The following is a 15361-nucleotide window of genomic DNA, read 5'->3' as shown; positions in this document are numbered from 1 at the left end:
TGAGAAGCTTTTAATGGGGTAGTGAAATAATTGAATATATGATTTTAAAAAAATGCACCCTGGTCTTTGAGTGGGGAGTAGATTATATAACATCAAGTGTGAAAGCAGAGTGTAGACCCTCCCCTGCAGGATCCCTGCAGTGTCATTTTGTGCCTGGCTGATAGCTAGCGTACATGTATTAAGCACCCATTGTATGCCCTGGGCCGTGGGGTCCCAAGGATAAGTGGAACTCAGCTCTTACTTTCAGAAAACTCAGGATGTATTTAGAGAACATCCAGTGGGGCCCTTCTCTGGGGTAAGAGAAGGCGGGGGTAACTCTTTGCCTCTCCCACTGCCACATACACTTTGAGCAAATCAGCTCCACCTGTATCTGTTGTGTAGCCGATTCCATTTGAGAAGACAAGCTCAAGAGAAGAGAGATGACATACAGAGCTCCCAGGTGTGGTGTTTGTGGGAAAGAGCTCCCAGTTCAGAGGCTCTCCATTCTTGGAGGGCTAACTCAGTGGCTCTGAAAGAGCAGCAGCATCCTTTGCCTGATTCCAATACAAGAGGCCCTTGCTGGAACTAGAAATGGCAGTTGGCCCTAGAGATTTTCATAGTTCCTGTTGTGCCTTAGCAGTAACGAACCCAACTGGTATCCATGAGAACATGGGTTTGATCCCTGGCCCCGCTCAGTGGGTTAAGGATCTGGCATTGCCATGAGCTGTGGTGTAGGTTGGACATTGGCTCAGATCTGGCATTGCTGTAGCTGTGTGTAGACCGGCAGTTGTAGCTCTGATTTGACCCCTAGCCTGGGAACTTCCATATGCTGGGGGTGGGGCCCTAAAAATAAAGGGATCCCCAGAAACTCTATGCATGAGTGGTGTTTGTACCCATTTTCCAGGTGAGAAAACTGAGTGCAAGTTTGTTAAAACCCCCTAGAAAGGGTGGAGCTAAGGTTCACATGTAGGCTTCTCTAATAAAACCTCCTTCCCATTACTCTCACTGCCCTCCAAATACCAGCTGTGACCAAGGTTGACCTTCTTGGGAACTGGGAATCATGGAACTTGAAGATTATGGAATCAGGGGTACCTGAGTTCCTGAGGTTATTCTAGAGTCATAGGACTCTGCTCCCTTTTCGTACAGTGGTTAAGAAAGCAGGCTCCATTCCCGGGGTGGTTCAGTGGAAACAAATCTGAATAGTATCCATGAGGACACAGGTTCAATCCCCTGACCTCCCTTAGAGGGTTAAGGATCCGGCGTTGCTGTGAGCTGTAGTGTGGGTTGCAGATGTGGCTCAGATCTGGTATTGCTGTGGCTGTGGTGTAGGCCAGCAGTTACAGCTCCAATTCAACCCCTGGTCTGGGAACCTCCATATGCCACAGGCCAGGTGTGGCCCTAGAGAGACAAAAAAAGAAAGAAAAGAAAGCAGGCTCCAGGTGTTCCCTGGTGGCCTGCGGTTGAAGATTCAGCATTGTCACTGCTGTGGCTTTGGTTAGATCCCTGGCTCAGGAACTTCTGCATACCATGGTCACAGTCAAAAAAAAAAAAAGCAGGCTTCTCCAAAGTTAGCTTCCCTGGTTTTAAATCTCCCCTGTTCCATCCCTTACCAGCTGTATGACTCTGGACAGGTTACTTTTTCTGTGTGTGCCTCAATTTCTTGATCTGTGAGAGGGCAGTATTATTAGTATCAAAGTCACAGGGTTGATAGGAAGATTTAATGAGTTAACTAATGGAAAGCATTTAGGTAAGTATCTGACAGCTAGTAAAGATTATTACCCTGTTGCTATTATTACTTGTATTAGTTTTCTAGGGCTGCCAAGGTATCACAGACTAGGTGGCTTAAAGAAAAGAAACTTATTTTCTCACAATTCTGAAGGCTGGAAGTTCAAGGTCAAGGTATTGGCAGGACTGGTTTCTCCTGAGGCCTCTCTCCTTGGCTTGCAGATGGCCATCTTCTCCCTGTGTCTTCACATCGTCTTCCCTCCCATGTGTCTATGTTCAAATTTCCTCTTTTTTTTTTTTTTTTTTTTCCTTTGGGGCTGCACCCATGGCATATGGAGGTTCCCAGGCTAGGGGTCAAATCACAGCTGTAGCCGCTGGCCTATTCCACAGCCACATTAGATCCAAGCTGTGTCTGTGACCTACACCACAGATGACAACGCTGGATCCTTAACCCACTGAGCAAGGCCAAGGATCAAACCTGCGTCCTCATGGATGCTAGTCATATTCTTTTCCATTGAGTCACGATGGGAACTCCCAGATTTCCTCTTCTTATCGGGACACCAATCATATTGGATTAGGGCTGGTTCTAATGCTCTCATTTTAATTTAATCACCTCTGCAAAGACCCTGTCTTCAAAAACAGTCACATGATGAGAGTTACCTTGTGATGCAGCAGGTTAAGGACCTGGCATTGTCACTGCAGAGGCTCAAGTCACTGCTGGGGTGCAGGTTTGACCCCTGGCCTGGGAACTTCCATATGTGTGGGCATGGCCAAAAATAAACAAACAAAGAAAAATAGTCACTTGCTGAGGTACTGGGGTTAGGGTTTCAACATATGATTTTTCTGGTGGGGGATGGAGGGGGCCACAATTCAGCCTATAATATCATTGATACTGTCAGTTGCCCCCCCCCAATACTCCACTGCCTGACTAGGTGGGGCTTTCTCCCCCCTTCTGGCCCAGAAATCGCAGCCAAGCGCTCAGCTCCGAGGCGAGTGTGGATGAAGGCGGCGTCTTTGAGAGTCTGAAGGCAGAAGCAGCCTCCCCACCAGCACTCTTCTCAGGCTTATCTGGCCTCCCGGCAGGCAGCCTCCCTACTACCCCATTCCCCTCCAGCCTGGTGCTGGGGGCCTCAGCTGGCGGCGGGGACGTGTTCCTCCAGATGCCCGCGTCCAGGGAGGAAGGTGGGGGCCGAGGCGAGGGGGGCACCTACCACCACCGCCAGCCCCACCACCACTTCCACCACAGCGGCCACCGAGGGGGCTCCCTGCTGCAGCACGTGGGCGGGGACCACCGCGCACACTCAGACGACGGGGGTGATGAGCAGCCAGGGACACCAGCCCCAGCCCTGTCTGAGCTGAAGGCTGTGATCTGCTGGCTCCAGAAAGGGCTGCCCTTCATCTTGATCCTCCTGGCCAAAGTGTGCTTCCAGCATAAGCTCGGTGAGTCCCTGGTGGATGCAGGGGTCACAGCCTGCAGCATCTCCTGGGGGTTATGGGAGGGGGGACTCCATCCCAAATGCCAAGGGAAGGCAGTAGAAGTCCTTGCAGTGCAGAGTACTTAAGAGTCCAGGATTCTGAGTCAGACCTGGGCTCAAGTCCTGGCCAACTAGCTGTGTGACTTGAGACAAATCACTAACCTCAGTTTCCTTATCTGTTCAGTGGGGGTTGCAATAGAAACTTCCTCAGCTGGTTGGGTGGTTGGGTAAAGTGAAGGAATAGAGTGTAATACCTAGGAATTCAGCCTGCTCATGTCTGAATCTGGGCTCTGCCCCTTCCTAGCTGTATGACACTGTGTGTGTTAACCTCTCTTTCCCCGTGCCATCATTCATAAAATGGGGGTTATGATGGTATATTTACTATCATGTATACTATTATATTTATATTATAGCTATACATATATTATGATAGCATGTTACAGATACTGGTGTAGCATATGTATAGATAGCTTCTGCCTTCCTGAGATTGAGTGAGAGTAAATGAATTAATATGTGTAAAGCACTTAGGACAGTGCCTGGCAGAGAATAAGTGCTATGCAAGTATAGATTATTATTTTTATCATATTCATTATTAGTAGATATAAAATACTTAGCATAGAACCCTGCCCATAGCAGGTGCTCAATAAATACTACCTATTATTATTAGGAAGTAAGATAATGATTCATGAAGTGCCTGGCCTAGTACCTGGCACACACTTAACACTCAATAAACATGGTCTCTGGTCCACTGTTATTGCCTCTGTTACTAATTGTTATTAGATCATGATGTTGCTATGTCCTGGAGAGTTTTAGGCTCTTGCTTTCATCTTATGGTCAATATAATGGTAGGCAACATCTCATGGCCTACAACATCTCACAGGAAATAGAATAGATGAGGCTATCATTTGTGTCTTATTTGACCCTTTCTGATGAGTTTCCGCTGACTCAGATCACTCCACCTTCCTTTCTGGGGTGCTCCCTTGTCAGTCCCTCCCTTTTTATTCCTAGACATGGAAGCCAGCATGTTCCCCCTCACCCTGAACTCCAGCAAACTCACAGCCAAGTTTTATTCTTGAGTTTGGTCATTTTCTTTCTCAGCTGGCAAGTTTGTTTGATCAAAGAGGAAAGTAGAAGAAGGGATTGTGGGGTTACTAGTTTTGATTTTATATGTTTTCAGTGAAGAAACACATCTTTTACAAAGTAAATCTGGAAGAATACCGGAGGTATTTTTCACTAGTGAAAAAGTAAAATTGAGGGATGGAGTGGGATGGACTGGGAGTTTGGTGCTAGTAGATGCAAACTATTGCATTTATTATTTTGCTTTTTTTTGGGTAATTTTATTTATTTATTTATTTATTTAGTTGCTTTTTAGGGCTGCACCTGCAGTGTGAGGAGGTTCTCAGGCTAGGGGTTGAATTGGAGCTGCAGCTGCTGGCCTACACCACAGCTCACAGCAATGCCAGATTCTCAACCCACTGAGCGAGGCCAGGGATTGAACCCACATCCTCATAGATACTAGTCAGGTTCATTACCACTGGACCATAATGAGAACTCTGTTATTATTATTATTTTGGCTGCACATGCAGGGAGCAAACACATGCTGCAGTTGCAACCTGTGCCACAGTTGCAGCAATGCCAGATCCTTAACCTACTGTGCCACAAACCGTTACATTTAGAATGGATAAATAATAAGATCCTACTGTATAGCACAGAGAACTGTATCTAACCTCCTGGGTTAGACTATGTCGGAAAACAATATTTTAAAATAATGCTATATATATGTAAAAAAAATACAAATTTCCTGATTATCTGTGTTCAAAAAAAGTAAGAATATAAGTGAACAGCAAGCGTAGGGAGCCCTGCATGTTGTATGAAAGCAGAATCCTGCCGCAGGGAACAAAAATAGGATTTGAAAATTCCTGTTTAGGGAAAATTCCAAGATTGTAGCTTGACAAATTGCGGAATGACATTCTACTCCACCCCCATCACCCCCACCCCCAGCAAGGGTCATGTTTTCTTATGATATTGTGGTCTTTTTCTACAAATGCTTTTATTGCAAATAACACCCCATAGCGATAGACCCCATTTCCTAACTGCTAGAGACTGTGCTATAAGCAGTATCCGTCCATGAGGTGAGTACTGTTATTATTATGCCCATTTTGCAGAGGAGGAAACTGAGACTCAGAGAGGTGCAGTGACTAGTCCAAGCTCACACAGCGAGGGGGTGGCAGAGCTGAGATTTGAACCCACGTATTACTGGACTGCACAGCCCATGCTTCTAACTGGTTCTGTAAAATCCCCCCACAGTGGTCTCAGGCCCATCCCGAAGTCAAAGGCCTGTTCTCACATTGGCTCAGGGTTCCCAGCAATCTACATGGCAGCTCAGATGCCCTAGAAAGGGGATTTTCTCTCTCCTCTGTCATTAGCATGTCAGCTCCAAGGGGACTAGGGATGTATCTTTTTAACGTTGCTTGCAGTCCCTCATAAGCCAGGGCCAGGCCTGACAAGTCTAACTGGGTGGACTCAGCCCCTCCTCTGTCCCACAGGCATTGCTGTGTGCATTGGGATGGCCAGCACCTTCGCCTATGCCAACTCCACACTCCGGGAGCAGGTCTCTCTAAAGGTGAGTCACCTGGCAAATTAATCTCCTAGGACTGCTGTAAGTAATGACCACAAACTTAGTGACTTAAAAGAACATAAATGTATTCCTCAGGGTTCTCCAGATCAGAGGACTGAAGTGGGTCCCTCCAGCTGAAGATAAAGGTGTCAGCTAGATTATGTTCCTTCTGGAGGGTTCAGAGGGCAGCCTCTTTCCTCACCTTTTCCAGGTTCTGGAAGTCACCCACATTCATTGGCTCATGATCCCTTCCTCCTCCTTCGAGCCATTAACAGTATATCTCTGTGACCATCCTTCCATGGGCACATCTCCCTCTGACTCTCCTGTTTGGCTCCCTCTTCCACTTGTAGGGACCCTTGTGATTACACTGGGCCCCCTGAATAATCCAATTGATTCTCCATTGCAGGGTCGGCTGATGAGCGACCTTAATTCCACCTGCAGCCTTCATGGCCCTTTGCCACATAACCTAACATAGTCACAGGTTCCAGGGGTTAGGATGGGGACACCTTTGGGACACCTCGTCTACCTCCCATTCCCTGGGCAGATCCCCACTTGTACCATCCTCCCACACCCTTCCAACAGTAGCATCTCTCCCACATGCCCCCAGCCCAGTCCCTCTACCCTCTTGGCCTTCAGTAAGTTAGCTCATTTTCAACCCACCCTCATGGTTAAGGCTGTCTCTCTGTTACTGCTGGGTAGCTGTATGGCTTAACCCCCATTGTCCCAAATGCCCTCTAATATCTGCTGAGCACTAACTGTGTCCAACACAATGTGGGCCATCACACAGCTCATCCTGTGGATTCATCCTGTGGAGGGAGGCAGAATCATTGTTAACTCATTTTCCCAATGAGGAAACACTGGCCCAGAATTTCTTGACTAAGAACTCAGTTTCTTGCCTAAGGTCACACAGCCAGTGCAAAGGGTGGTGTCAAGATGAGAACAGGCATTGAGCCCAGAGGCTGTATTCCCCCCAGGTTCAAATCTCAGCTCCTCCACCCTCCTGCAAGCCCTTGGACAGGTTCCCTTGCTAATGCAAGCTCAGGTGCCACCTCTGAAAAGGGAACTGCCGCACCAAATTGAGAGGATTAAGTGAGATGGCACATGGAAGGTGTTTAGTGTAGTGCCTGGCTTATAGGAACAATATAACTGAGGGGTTGTTTTGTTTTGTTTTGTTTTGCTTTTTAGAGCCACAACCATGACATATGGAAGTTTCCAGGCTAGGGGTCTAATCAGAACTGCAGCTGCTGGCCTACACCACAGCCACGGCAATACCAGATCCAAGCCATGTCTGCAACCTACACTGCAGCTCACAGCAACGCCAGACCCTTAACCCACTGAACAAGGCCAGGTATCAAACCCTCGTCCTTGTTCGTGGATACTACTCAGGTTCATTACCTCTCAGCCACAACAGGAACTCCTAACTGAGCTATTTTTAACACACCTACGTTTCTGCTACACATGTGATCTTACACTAGCCACCATCCTCTCTGACCCTTCTTTGGTATCATCTGCCTTTTCAGAAGCACCTGGGCCTCGATGAGGCACAGAGGGCAGCTCAGTCTCCCTTCGACTCATGAGCACATTGGAGTCCAGAGCTGAACAGGGAGCCAGCGGTTCTTCTTGACTCATTCTTATCTTCATGCAAATCCCTTTCTACTGCTGTTGGAACAACATCTCCATCGATGCCATAGTGGGGGTTGTTGGGACTGGCTCTTTCTCAAATATAGTAACATCTACATGGTGCCTTGACTTGAATTTTAGTGGCAAGGGGATACCTGTATCCATGGAGAGGTTTCTAGAGGGTCCTTGAACCCTTTGAAGCACAAGTGATACCATTCTGTGCAAGAGAGACTGCATGGCTCTTAGGAAGTTTAGGAATCTCAACTTGCTACTGGAAAACTACCTTATTTGTCCTTCGGAGTCTGTCTTCTCAGGCCTTTGCTAATTCCCTTTCTCTTCCACTTTTGGTTTGGATTTACAGGGGATTAAACTGAAATCTATTATTTATTGGGTAAAAAGGACTGCCAAGTGGATTAATCACAGTGGTAAGAGGGAGTGGTTTGTTGGAGGTGGTTTCTTGGGCCGTTAACCTTGACCACTCCTGGAATAATGGGTGGATGGAGATGCATTTATTTTGTTGGCTCCTTGGAAATGTGCGTTGTAACCGTGTGAAGGGCGCAGAGCTGTGTCTGAAGACAGCGGAGCATTTACTGAAACCACAGGGAAGGTTACACTGGGAAAGTTATGACCTCATCTTGTTCCAGCAATGCAGCCGCCCTGGTCCAGGAAAAGACAGGCTTTTGAGAATCAGCGGCTCGGGGGTCTGTTTATGTATCCCAGGGTACACAGGCAGGAACGCCTCTTCCAGAAATGCCCCAGGGTTGCTCTTGGGCTAAGAGGCTACTGGGAAACAGCAAACTTAGGTTTCTCAGCTTGTCTTCCTGGAGACTAGTTAGAAACAAGCCTGGAGAAAGAGAAATGGGGCCAGATTACAAAAGGCTTTGACCGCCACATGTAGGAGTTTGAATTTAATCCTATAAATGTCACCCCACATTGAATAGTCAGTCTGGGGCAGTATCCCCAAAGGTCCATGCTAGAAAAAGTTAGAAGGTTCCAACCTGTCAATCTAAATCTACTGCCAGTGGTTGTGAAGTCCGAAAAACAGGTTCTACCATTTAGTGAGCCTGAAATATGTGCCTGTCCCAGACTGGATGTTTACATTTATAAAGTTCACTTAATCCTTAACAAAACCTCACTTTTTTCTTTTTAATGGCCATACCCATGGTATATGGAAGTTCCCAGGCCAGGGATTGAATCTGAGTGGCGACTTGTACCTACACCACAGCTGCAACAATGCTTGCTATAGATCCTTTAACCCACTGCACAGGGCTGGGGATCAAACCCCATGCCTCCTCAGTGACCCAAGCTGCTGCATTCAAATTCTTAACCCACTGTACCACAGTGGGAGCTCCAACAAAGCCTCATTTTTTAATAAGGGCTCCAAAGCTTAAAACATGTGCCTTCGAGCAAGGGTTACCTAATTTCTCTCTGCCTCAGTCCCTAACAGTAAATGTAAATAAACTTAACATTCCTATGTGCCAGAAACTGTTCTAAGCAGTCCGTGTACATTAGCTCTCATAACGCTATAAGGGAGATACGATATATATTCATTTTACAGATGAGGAAAGGGAAATATGGAGAGTTTAAGTAGTTGCCCAGGGTTGGACAGACCCCCAGATAGCAGACAAAGGATTTGAACCCCGGCCATCCAGCTCCAGAATCTGTTTTGCTAACCATGGTGTCCTCTTGCCTCTCTTGTTTGTTATCATCCCTTGGGTTTCAGTGGGATAGAAAGATGCCACTGCCTTTCCTTTCACAGTTAGCCCTATTTCCTCCAAATCTTTGAGAAAGGGAAAAGTTGCCCCTTGTCGAGCGAATGTTTTGGAATGTTCCACCAGGTGCACCTTTGGCATTTCAGCATCCCCACAGAGCTCTTGCTTTGTTTCTAGGAGAAGAGGTCGGTGCTGGTCATCTTGTGGATCCTGGCTTTTCTGGCGGGGAATACCCTCTATGTGCTCTACACGTTCAGTTCCCAGCAGCTGTACAACAGGTGAGCTGGGGAGTCTGACCCCCATTGGGGAAGGGGGAGCTTTGTTGGGCTTAGGATCCACAGCCCCTTCACTTGAGGACAATGCAGTTGTAAAGTTGAGATTCCACTCCATTGTTATATGCATGCATGCTTAGAGCAGAATCCTTCAGTAGGAGTGGTGTAAGCCTAAACCACAGCCACAGTAATGCAGGATCCAAGCCATGTCTGAGACCTACACCACAGCTCACGGCAACTCCGAATCCTTAACCCACTGAGCAAGGCTGGGGATCGAACCCACAACCTTATGGTTCCTAGTCGGATTCATTTCCGCTGCACCACAATGGGAACTCCAATTTTGCATTTTATAGTAGCCACACAGTGTGTGGTGGACAACTGGCCAGGGAGGGTCTCTGGGATGAAGTTGAAACTCGAGCTAAGCTTTCAGATCATGTCCCTTTGTTTTGAAGATGGACTTAGAGGAGTGAGCAGTTTCACCACTTTCTGGGGCCACCCAGAATGACACCAAAGCAATTTGGGAAGTTGGTTCCAAGATATCAACATGCATCTCACACACCACATTAGTTTTCTGGCCCAGAAGATCAAGGTCCTGCTGGAGGGTGTAGGAGGTGGAGTTTCCCAGAAGCTTGGATGGATTTCCAGCTTATGCCCTTCTCTGGGCGTGATCACACTCACAGGCTCAGACCTCTGTGCCCTCATCATACGAGGGCTGAGTCAAACTGACAGCACACAAAGAGGGAGAGAATGGCTTAGGAGAAAAGCAACAGAGATGAGCCTCCCTCCTTATTGATGTCAGTGGTCTAGCGTGTGTTTGTAACTGATACCAACAGCCATTATCTTATTTTCCCTCTCCGTCAGCAGGGTATCGCTGTCTCCATTTGACAGGTGAGAAAACTGAGGCTTAATCCAACCCTTTCTAATGAGCTGTGGTCCTGGAAAATAACAGTGAGCTTGAATCATCCCCAGATTTGAAGTCTGATAACCAGTGTCAGGGGGTCTTAGTCCTGCCTTTTACCAACTTTGTGCCCTTTGGCAAATAACGGAACCTCCTAGAATCTTTCCTAGTTTGCATTTGTGAAACCAGGACCAAGTTAATTTTTACCTTATCCACCAAACAGACTTATTAATTAGAGGCCAAATGTTTTAATATGTGAAAAGTCCTAGGCAAACTGTGAAATATTTGATATATCATAATCATAACATAATTAATATTATTCTTTTATGATGCATTACTATACCTATTGGTGGTGGTGGCTAATGGGGCATAAAACCGACAATAAAGTGTATCCGTCCATTAAAGTTCATAGTGTACGTTAGAAATAAGTGGACTGGAGTTCCCGTCGTGGCGCAGTGGTTAACGAATCCGACTAGGAACCATGAGGTTGTGGGTTCGGTCCCTGCCCTTGCTCAGTGGGTTAACGATCCGGCGTTGCCGTGAGCTGTGGTGTAGGTTGCAGACGCGGCTCGGATCCCGAGTTGCTGTGGCTCTGGCGTAGGCCGGTGGCTGCAGCTCCAATTCAACCCCTAGCCTGGGAACCTCCATATGCCGCGGGAGCGGCCCAAGAAATAGCAACAACAACAACAACAAAAGACAAAAAAAAAAAGAAAAAGAAATAAGTGGACTGAGTGACCAATCTGTGGAAAAACATTTTGTTTCTGCTCCAAAAGCCGAAACAGAAAAAATACTAAGACGATGAACTAAAAACCAGAGAGGTGAATTTAGCAGGTAGGCATCTCTGAGATAAACTGGAAAGTAGAGGGAAAATCTTTATTTCCTTTTTTATTTTTTTTTTTTGCGATCAGAGATGCATAACAGACAAGCAGAGCATGGAAGTCAACCAACCAGCCTGGGATGGTACCAGGGAGAGACAAGAGAGAGCAAACACAAAGAGGGGAGCTCAGAGCTGCCAGCGTCTCCCCTTGTCGTAACTTGGATGCCACTCAAAGCTGGAGGCAAAGCATCCCACAGAGACAGGGCTCAGATGTGGAAGAACACTGAGGGTATCATGAAAGATTGCCAAAATAGATTGTTTTCATTGATTTTGCCCTACTCTAGTTCTTCAAGGTTTTTTTTTTTTATTATTATTATAAACGGAAATCGATTTTTAGAAATAAAAGTGAAAAGATAAGCCAGTGCATTCCCAGGATGCTCTCATCTGGGAATCTCAGTTTGTACCACTTTCCACCAGCCCAGCAGCCTGTGTGGGAAGCATTTAGACAGCATTCGCTCCAGGCTGTGTGCACTGTTTCCTGCTTTTCAGGGGGCACAGACAAGACTCGGACTGGCCTTTGCTCAGAGCCTCGAATCTGGCAGGAGGAAAAGTGAGGGGACCAGCACAGTTTGGGGGCTGGTGCCAATGCTAGCTCCATATTCTAGCTGAGATGCCATGGGTGGTGGCTCCACATCCTAGCGCTCCAGATTTTCCCAGCTCAAAATGGAACCGTCCTAGTGCCTAGCCCATAGAGTCTTTCGGAAGATGAAATGAATTGACACATAAAGTGTGTAGAGTAGGCAGCATGATGTCAAGAGCCAAGATATTAATACAAATAGCATACTCCTCAGAGGTGGTAGAGAGCAGTGCTGCTCAACCTGTGGTCCTGGACCAGTGCCAGTTCAAGAATGACTTGTCTGTCTCCAGTGATGGAAATTAGGAAATTGAGTGTGAGGTTGACTTACCTGGTCCCGGTGGTAAAATGGGTTTACGGGTTCCAAGTAGCACTGTTGTAGAATGAGGATTGAGAGCAGTAGCCAGGACACCTGGATTCGAATCCACCGTCATTCCTTCATATCTGTAGAACCTTATGCCTGTTATTTGACCTTTCTGTGCCCCAGTTTTCTCATCTGCAAAATGGATAGGGAACAGCTCCTGCCTCATAGACATTATTGTTGTCACTGCTGCTGGGCAGAGTTGGTAGCATGTCTATTATCTCATCGATTCCCAACAGTATGAGGGAGGGGACAATTTCCATTTCATTGATGAGAACGCTGAGGCTTACAGAGAGAACATTATCTGTCTAAGGTCCAATAAATCAAGAAGCCTGGATTCACATTCAAGTCTGTCTGATACTGATGCCCATGTGTTTATCATGCACTGTGACCTTGGACAGCTTCACCTCTCCAAGCCTCAGTGCCTCATTTATAAGTGGGGATAAGCAGTGGTTACTGCACAGGACAGTGAGATTCAGCAAGAAGAGGGCTTAGCAGTGTCTGCTCATCAAATCCTCCCCTCCTTCTCTCTCTCTCCTTTGTAATGTTGGTCAGCCTTCTTTCTGTCCTTCCTTCCACTTCCTCTTGTGAAGCCTGCTGTGGACCCATAAAACTGGAGGGAATCTTAACTAGTGATGCTCCAGGCCAAGCTCATTTAACTCTCAGGGGAACTGGGAAACTGAGGCTCAGAGAGGTTAAGATACCCACCTGAGGTCATACAGCAAATTAGTAGGAGATTCAGCAACAGGGCACAGATGTCTGACTCCCAGTGTAGTGCTCTTTCTACAGGTAATCTTTACAAGGCTCCCAGAGTGAGAAGAGGAGGCTACCAGGTGCCAGTGATCCTAAATGAACATCTTGACTCTCTGATTTCTCCCCTAGCCTCATATTCCTGAAGCCCAACCTGGAGACGCTGGACTTCTTTGACCTGCTGTGGATTGTGGGGATCGCAGACTTTGTGCTGAAATACATCACCATCGCCCTCAAGTGCCTTGTCGTGGCTCTGCCCAAGATCATCCTGGCCGTCAAGTCCAAGGTAGGCACAGGCTACAGCCCTCATCATGTCGATCATGCAGGGGTTTTAGGGGACCTTCTGGAGAAGGAAAGAATGGGCCTGGGCAGAGCCTATGTCAGTGCATCAAACGAACAGAGGAGCTAGTATATCCTATTACCTCCCCCACCACCTCTTGTCATTCCTTGAAGCTGAGTGTCATTTCTTTGTTGTCACCACCCTCCTGTCACACCTCTGCTGTCCAAATGAATTCCCTCAGTTTCATTGTTTAAAGCTGCCCTTGATGCAATTTTCATCTAAATTTCACCTGAGAAAGGAAAAAAGCACATTGACATAAATACCCTGGGTCCTGCTTCTCCCGGGGAAAGATGGCTCTGACAGGTTTTGACTCTCTCCTTCTGGGGCCTGTTCTGTAAAAGGTACTGAGGCTCAGCAGGAAAGAACTCTGTGATCCATTAGTGATGCCTGCCATGCATGCAGGAAAGGAACTGGTGGAAATGATCTTTGCAGGGTACCTTAGGGAAAGGCCTGCCAGCGGATGTTAAAATGAAGAGGTCTTGGAGGATAATCATTATAATTCAGAGGACTGAGAAGTGTCAGAAAAAGACATTTTTAGGTTGGAAAGCTCAGAATTTGTCCCAGGCATCAGTTGGCAGAAGAGCAAGTTGGAATTGGCCGTCTGTCTTAAGTGATAATTGATCAAATCGTTAACCAGGTGCATAGGAAAAATGCACTCATGTGTTTCTTCTGTACACACGCATAACACACACACACACACACACAGTACTTCTGACACCAAACGTGTGGGTTTTCTACACATCAATTCTCTGACACCAACTGGATGCCCTATAACTTAACTCAGTTCTACCTTGAGATTGTGTCAGATCCCACAGGTTAAGAGCTCAGTCCCACAAGACTTCCCCCCTCACTTCAGATGCCAGTGGTAAGTCCCAGGTTGTCACCTATACTTGGGACCACCCAGCTGTCAGTCAGGGTTCCCATGCCCCCCTCCTTTGATTACTCACTTCTTGATGCCCTGAGCCTTCTCCTTCATAGCATTTGCAACACTTCGTTGAAGGCAGGAGGTGTGAATCCAGGCATGTGGGGAAGCTAGCTCAGCATTGGCTGCCTGGAATAATGATGCCTCATGATTCTTGAGCACCAACCGTGTCTCTGAGACTGTGCAAAGGGCACTTCACGTACGCATTAGCTTCCGTAGCTGGTTGCCCTTCCTCTCAGGGAGGAACCACTACTCTCACTGATGATGAGGAGATGGAAGGTTAAGAGGGCAGGCAGCTATCTCATGGGAGAGCTGGGATGCCAGCCCAGGGCTTCAGCTTCAAGTGCCACCTCAAAGTGGGTATGGGAGGAAGGTAAGGAAAACAGGCAAAGAATGATTACTCATCACCTTGAGCATTCTGGTTCTTGCTAAATTCTTTCCTGTGTCTTGACTCATAGAGGCTCTCAACTCCCCTCTGAGAGAGAGATTATTATCACCTCTTTCTAGATGAAAAGCTGAGTGCAGTCTTCCCCCAGTATCTGCGATGAATTGGTTCCAAGATTTTCCTCAGATACCAAAATCTGTGGATGCTCAAGTCCCTCACAATTGACCCTCTGCATTCGTGGTTCTGCATCCTTGGATGTTTTTTTTCCTTCTGTTTTTGAAGTATAGTTGATTTACAGTGTTGCACCATTTTCTGCTGTACAGCAGCATGACCCAGTCGTACATATATATATATATATTCCCTTTCTTATATTATCTTCCATCATGGTCTATCCCAGGAGACTGGATATAGTTCCCTGTGCTATCATCCTTTGGTTTTCTTTTCTTTTTTTTTTTTGTCTTTTTGCTACTTCTTGGGCTGCTCCAGCGGCATATGGAGGTTCCCAGGCTAGGGGTTGAATTGGAGCTGTAGCCACCAGCCTACGCCAGAGCCACAGCAACGTGGGATCCGAGCTGCGTTTGCGACCTACACTACGCCGGATCCTTAACCCACTGAGCAAGGGCTGGGACCGAACCCGCAACCTCATCGTTCCCAGTCAGATTCGTTAACCACTGCGCCACAACAGGAACTCCCATCCTTGGATTTTCTATGCAAGATTGGTTGAATCCACAGATGAGGAACCTGCAGATACAGAGGGCCCACTGTTTATGTTTCCTGTGGCTGCTATAACAAATAACCCCATGCCTGAGGCTGAAAACAATAGAAATTTGCTTTCACTGTCCTATAGGTCAGAA

The 15361-nt window shown here is 47.0% G+C and overlaps 1 protein-coding gene across 2 annotated transcripts in view; it reads left to right on the top strand.

Moving 5' to 3' along the window:
• Positions 1–15361, top strand: part of RNFT2 (ring finger protein, transmembrane 2) — a 68962-nt gene that overhangs the window by 5939 nt on the left and 47662 nt on the right. For both annotated transcript variants that reach the window (XM_047761505.1, XM_047761506.1), the window contains exons 4-7: positions 2666–3144; positions 5726–5802; positions 9306–9406; positions 12993–13146. In XM_047761505.1, coding sequence (XP_047617461.1) covers positions 2666–3144; positions 5726–5802; positions 9306–9406; positions 12993–13146 — 811 coding nt within the window. The remainder of the gene's footprint in view (positions 1–2665; positions 3145–5725; positions 5803–9305; positions 9407–12992; positions 13147–15361) is intronic.

This window comes from Phacochoerus africanus, chromosome 15, assembly GCF_016906955.1.
Source record: "Phacochoerus africanus isolate WHEZ1 chromosome 15, ROS_Pafr_v1, whole genome shotgun sequence".
Taxonomy (NCBI): domain Eukaryota; kingdom Metazoa; phylum Chordata; class Mammalia; order Artiodactyla; family Suidae; genus Phacochoerus; species Phacochoerus africanus.
Note: the sequence above shows the minus strand (reverse complement) of the source record. Positions and strands in the feature narration are given on the sequence as shown.